This window comes from Neoarius graeffei, chromosome 1 (assembly GCF_027579695.1).
Source record: "Neoarius graeffei isolate fNeoGra1 chromosome 1, fNeoGra1.pri, whole genome shotgun sequence".
NCBI classification, from domain to species: Eukaryota; Metazoa; Chordata; class Actinopteri; order Siluriformes; family Ariidae; genus Neoarius; species Neoarius graeffei.
In genome coordinates, this window is record NC_083569.1 from 121575209 (window position 1) to 121581952 (window position 6744).

Genomic DNA, 6744 nt, shown 5'->3' on the forward strand with positions numbered 1-6744 from the left:
CAACCTGTCTTGGACTTAAAAAGTAAAAAGGTAAAGTGGGTTTGTATAAGAATTAGGTGCTTATTTGGTGTTGGTATGTTTTTATTATGAAAAAAATTAAGGTCTTTGCTTTTCATATTTTAATACTAGAAATCTTTTTAAAACAGGTGTAAGCTTTTTAGCATAAAACAAACAATGATTCATCTCTCTCTCTCTCTCTCTCTCTCTCTCCACACACACACACACACACACGTGTGTGTGTTGTATATGGTATAGTTTTAGGAATAATTGGTGATAGTATTTTACATAAATTAGGTGATGGTTTCTTAGAATTGAAAAATAATTTGTGTTTTAATGATATAATCATTTATGTAATGAAAGATTTTTCTTGAGGGCGGCACGGTGGTGTAGTGGTTAGCGCTGTCGCCTCACAGCAAGAAGGTCCTGGGTTCGAGCCCCGTGGCCGGCGAGGGCCTTTCTGTGTGGAGTTTGCATGTTCTCCCCGTGTCCGCGTGGGTTTCCTCTGGGTGCTCCGGTTTCCCCCACAGTCCAAAGACATGCAGGTTAGGTTAACTGGTGACTCTAAATTGACCGTAGGTGTGAATGGTTGTCTTTGTCTGTGTGTCAGCCCTGTGATGACCTGGCGACTTGTCCAGGGTGTACCCCGCCTTTCGCCCATAGTCAGCTGGGATAGGCTCCAGCTTGCCTGCGACCCTGTAGAAGGATAAAGCGGCTACAGATAATGAGATGAGATGAGATTTTTCTTGAGCCTATTTATGTTGATATTGTGTGTTTACAAGGTGATGGTACTTCCTCAAAACTTGGAATACATTTTTCTCATAATTTTGTTTTGTTTTGTTTTAGGCAATGGTACTTGATGTGGTTGCTGAACACAACCTTCCACTTACAATGGCACCTGCACTGATAGATTTAGCAAAGGAGCTCGCCAAAGACAAAAAGGCTTTGGATAATCTGTCCATGGATAGAACAACAGCCTCCTATCGCATTAGGCATGGCCTCAGCAAAACATTCTTGGAAGAAACAATCAACAACATCCGGTCATCGCCATTCAGTCTGAACATAGATGAAAGCACTAGTAATAGCAACAAGAGAGTCCTTGCTATCTTAGTTAGTTATTATTCTGAGAAAAATGAGAAGGTTTTACTTGAACATTTGGCATCGATTGAAGTAGTGAAGGTAGACTCTGAATCCCTGTATAATGTAATTTTAGACTTGTTTGATAAGTATGACATTCCATGGTCTAATCTTATTTCCATCCTCATGGACTCCTGTGCAGTGATGCGAGGATCAAAATCTGGTTTGGAGACAAGAATTCGACAAAATAAAGCCCCTCATTTGCTCAATATTGACGGGGACATATGTCATCATGTTCATAACACGTGTAAAAAGTTTTGTGAGCCCTTTCAGTATTGGGTCGAGAGCCTCTTTGGTGATCTTTATAATGACATCAAATGTTCACCAGATCTCAGCGAACGACTCTCTGAAGTTTGTGAAATTCTAGGAATATCCCACACAAATCCAGAACATTTTGTGAATCACCGTTGGCTTTCTGTTTATGACTTGTCTGTGAGCACACTGCGCATCATAGACGTCCTTCAGATTTTCTACTTTGGGTTCATCCCTCAGGGTAGTCAGCAAGACTACCGTGGTATTCTCATAGACATTTATAGAAAATACAATGTAAGCATAGAGGCGAGGGAGAGGATCCGAGAAGTCATAGATACCGTGAAAGAGAAGAAACTCACAGAAGACGGCAGGAATAGAAAGTTGCGGATTGTTGACAAAGTAATGTTCAATGAAAAGAAAACAAAATTGATCCTGAACTTCTATCAGTCTGCTTTGCTTCTCCTGAAAAGTTATGTTTGTCTCTTCCAGAGTAAGGAACCACTTATACATGTTGTGCATGACAAACTGGAAGAACTCTTTCAGAATTTCCTTGCTTGTTTTGTAAAGCCTGAGAAAATACCCAAATCCTCAGTTCAACTGAAACAGATGAACCTTGACGATGAAAACATCTATCTAAAGACAAGTGAAGTGTTCATCGGACATTCAGCAAAAAAGATTATTAAAGCAGCTCGTCAAGATGATTCGACCAACATGTTTTTCCTGAGAAATGTGATGCAGGCATATACCAGCTCTGCCGTGTATATACAGAAGAAGTTCCCACTGAATAACAAACTATTGAAATGTGTTTCCACCATAGATCCTTCTGCGAGAGGGCATAGCAAAACTGCAGAAGCTTTAAGGAATCTAAAAGATATGGTGCCTCTCATCTCTGATGACGAGAAGGAGAAGTATGACCTAGAGGTTCAGCAGTTGCAAATAAAAAATGAAATTTTAATTTCATGAGTGCTACCCGACATGGGAAAGGAGGAGGGATTGCAAATATATTCAAAGCCTCTTTTCAATGTAAACAGTCCTCACTTGGTGATTTTACATCCTTTAAACACTTGTGCATACTTGTTACATGCTCTCCTAACATATTGTTATTAACTATTTACAGGCCTCCGAGACATTCAGCCAAAGTTTTTCTGGAAGAGTTTGGTGAACTGTTGTCAGTCATTTGCTTAGAGTTTGACTGTCTTATTATATCTGGGGATTTTAACTTGCATGTAGATAATCCTGAAAACACTTATGCCAGAGAACTACTTGCACTTATTGACTTCAACCTAGTACAACATGTACAGGGACCGACCCACTCTCGTGGTCATACCCTTGACCTCGTTATCACAAAGGGTCTTACTGTTTCTACTACTGTTGTTGACCTGGCCTTATCTGATCATTTCTGTGTTTTCTCTGATGTTTCTATGTCCCCTCACATTCAGAACAGCTCAACAACTATGGGTAGGAGAGTCATAAACGACAACACGTGTTCTCTTTGAGCAAGCTCTCTCTTGGATCTCAACTAAAATGTCAGACTCTGTAGACGACTTACTGGAAATTTTTTATTTAAATATGACCCAAATTATGGATAATATTGCTCCAATCAAAATCAAAAGAGTCAATGACAAGCAGAAAGCACCATGGAAGCAATACCCAGCTGTTAAATTGCTAAAGAGAGAATGTAGGAAGACTGAAAGAAAATGGCGCAAATCTAAACTTCACATCCATTATCAAATCCATAAAGAGATGCTTTGTAATTATAATTATGAAATTCGTAAAGCAAGACAGTCTTTCTTCTCCAACATCATCAACAGGAATATGAACAATGCCCGTGTGCTATTTTCAACAGTAGAGAAGCTAACTAATGCCCCACCACAATTAGCACCTGAACTTCTCTCAGTTAATAAATGCAATGAGTTTCCATCCTTCTTTAAAGGTAAAATTGATAAAATACGGCAGAATATGGCTCATAATATATCTCAGTTGCAAATAACTGAAAAACTGCAATCACCAGTGACACAGACAGACAATTTCAACACAATGTCAGAATTTTGTTTGATTGATTACGAGACTCTTGAAAAAACTGTACAAAATCTCAGTTCCTCAACATCTGAATTGGACATTCTGTCCACCAAATTTTTTAAGTCTGTTCTTCACCTTATAATTACAGATGTGCTTCAGATCATAAATACTTCCCTAGAGACTGGCATTTTTCCTGCGTCCCTGAAAAAAGCCATTGTAAAGCCCTTACTTAAAAAGAATAATCTGGATGCTTCAGTATTGAACAACTACAGGCCAATATCAAATCTACCATTCATCAAGAAAATCCTTGAAAAAATTGTCTTCAATCAATTAACTGCCTTCTTGATATCAAACAGCTGTTTTGATAACTTTCAGTCAGGATTTCGTGCCAATCACAGCACTGAAACAGTGCTGATTAAAGTTATAAATGACATACGTCTTAATACTGATGCAGGCAAAACATCGGTCCTGGTGTTACTGGACCTCAGTGCAGCTTTTGATACTGTTGATCACAACATACTGCTGTATCGACTTGAACACCGGGTTGGGTTGACTGGTAAAGTTATCAATTGGTTAAAATCATACTTAAAAGATAGAAGCTTCTTTGTTACCATGGGAAATTGTACCTCAACATCAATGTCCTTGACCTGTGGTGTCCCCCAAGGGTCGATCCTTGGACCATTACTATTCAACCTTTATATGCTCCCACTTGGACAAATTATCAAGAACAACTCAATTTTGTATCACTGCTATGCAGATGACACTCAAATTTATTTTGCTCTATCACCTAATGATTATGCCCCCCTTGAATGTCTCTACCAGTGTATCGACCAAATCAACAACTGGATGTCAAAAAATTTTCTCCAGCTGAACACAGATAAAACAGAAGTAATTCTATTTGGGAAAAAAGATGAAAGACTCAGGATTACCACTATTCTTGACACAAAGGGGATTAAAACAAAAGATATGGTTAAAAATCTTGGATCTTGGTGTTTTCATTGACAGCGAGCTAAACTTTGACAGTCACATGAAAGCAATCACTAAATCGTCATTTTATCACCTAAAAAACATTTCCAAACTAAGCGGACTTATGTCAAAAAATTATCTGGAAAAACTTATACATGCCTTCATCTCTAGTAGGGTTGATTACTGCAATGGCCTTTTCACAGGCCTGCCAAAAAAACCCGTCAAACGACTTCAGCTGTTTCAAAATGCAGCAGCGAGGGTTCTCACACGAACAAAAAGAACAGAGCACATTACTCCAATTCTAAGGTCCCTTCACTGGCTTCCAGTAAGCTACAGAATTGACTTTAAAGCATTGCTGCTGGTGTACAAATCTCTAAATGGTACAGGGCCCAATTACCTCTCTGATATGTTGCAGCGGCCTAACCCAATCAGATCTACCAAATCGCAGCAGCAAAATTTACTGGTAAAACCTGTTGTTAAAACAAAGTGTGGTGAAGCAGCTTTTAGCTACTATGCAGTACAGCTATGGAACCAACTGCCAGAGGACATTAAAAATGCTCCTGCTGTTGGCAGCTTCAAATCTAGATTAAAGACCAAGCTGTTTTCAGATGCTTTCTGCTAACTGATAAATATCATCTTTACATGTTTGAAACTTTACTTAACTTTTACAGTCTTTGCATGTCTTAAACTTTACTTAACTTTTATTCCATTTTATTCTGCTGTTTTTACTGAACTTTCTATCTTCTTCCCCCTTTATTTTATGTAATTTTATTTTCTATTGTTTACTGTTTTGCCTTTACCGGTACCTCTGTAAAGCACATTGAACTGCCACTGTGTATGAAATGCGCTATATAAATAAACTTGCCTTGCCTTGCAAGTGGACTTAAGCCTGAAGTCAGCAACTGAACATGTCAGAATTGATACATGGTGGACTGAAGTTGTTAAGTCCAAGAAGTATCCACTTCTGTGTAAATTAGTATTTGCACGTCTTAGCATCTTTCATGGACCACAAGTAGAGTCCTCGTTCAACACCATGGGGGATGTAATTGACATCAGATCATGCCAAATGAACATTGAAACGTATAGTGCCATTCGGTGTGTGAAATATCATCTTTCGACCAGAGGCCTTTCAGCTGTTGAATACTTCAAAAGGAAAGATGTCAATCACGACAAAGTTGATAAGAACCTATGCACAAACATGAGGAACTCTGCTGCTGAATACAAGAAAGAGCTAGAGAAAAAAAGACAAGCAAGAGAGTTCAGGCAAAATAAGTTCATGTTAAAAACATCAGTTCTGACCAAGGCACAGGCCAATAGAAATGTATCAGCAAAAGCTCTTAAAGCCCTACAAAAACATAGGCTATCTCTCATTCTCATTCTCATTATCTGTAGCCGCTTTATCCTGTTCTACAGGGTCGCAGGCAAGCTGGAGCCTATCCCAGCTGACTACGGGCGAAAGGCGGGGTACATCCTGGACAAGTCACCAGGTCATCGCAGGGCATATAGACTATCTAGAAAGAGAAAATACACAAGTGAGAATCAGATGTCAAATGTAAGTAAATCTGTCAAATCTACAACTGCTCTCAAGAAATCTGCCAAGTCACCTGCTGTCACAAACGAACCTGTTGAGCAGTCAACCTCTTCCTCTATTCAGCCATCATCTAGCTCAAAACCAAGTTCTACTAATCCTGCAGCCACATCTACAACTGCATTACCATCTACCAAACCCTCTGCAACATCTTTTGTTCCTTTTGTCAGTAAAAAGAGAAAAGAAAGATTAAATATTCTGGAAGAGATGGTTAGAAAGAAGGTGAAAAAACAATAAACAAACTAAACATCTATTTCTATTAATTGAAATTTTCAAATTTGTCTGTGGTGCTGACATTTTATGTGACATTTGGTGTTTAATACTGTGCTTCAAAAATTTTTTTCAATCTCTATAGATTGTAAATATATGGTGAGGTTTTTTATCTTATTTATAAAATATCTTTCAAATTCCTATGTGAAAGCACTTTTTAAAGCACCAAAATAAAGGATTTTTATTTGAAATAAAATGTTATATATATATATATATATATATATATATATATATATATATATATATATATATATATATACACAGTGGTGCTTGAAAGTTTGTGAACCCTTTAGAATTTTCTATATTTCTGCATAAATATGACCCAAAACATCATCAGATTTTCACACAAGTCCTAAAAGTAGATAAAGAGAACCCAGTTAAACAAATTAGACAAAAATATTATACTTGGTCATTTATTTATTGAGGAAAATGATCCAATATTACATATCTGTGAGTGGCAAAAGCATGTGAACCTCTAGGATTAGCAGTTAATTTGAAGGTGAAATTAGAGTCCG

General features: G+C 37.8%; 1 protein-coding gene across 1 annotated transcript; it reads left to right on the forward strand.

Annotated features, from left to right (window-relative positions):
• The first annotated feature begins 216 nt into the window (after positions 1-216).
• On the forward strand, positions 217-4416 carry LOC132889689 (uncharacterized). The gene is made up of 2 exons (XM_060926440.1): positions 217-2409; positions 2504-4416. The coding sequence occupies exon 1, from the start codon at positions 847-849 to the stop codon at positions 2347-2349; it is 1503 nt and encodes a 500-aa protein (XP_060782423.1). The 5' UTR covers positions 217-846; the 3' UTR covers positions 2350-2409; positions 2504-4416.
• The last annotated feature ends 2328 nt before the right edge of the window (positions 4417-6744 follow it).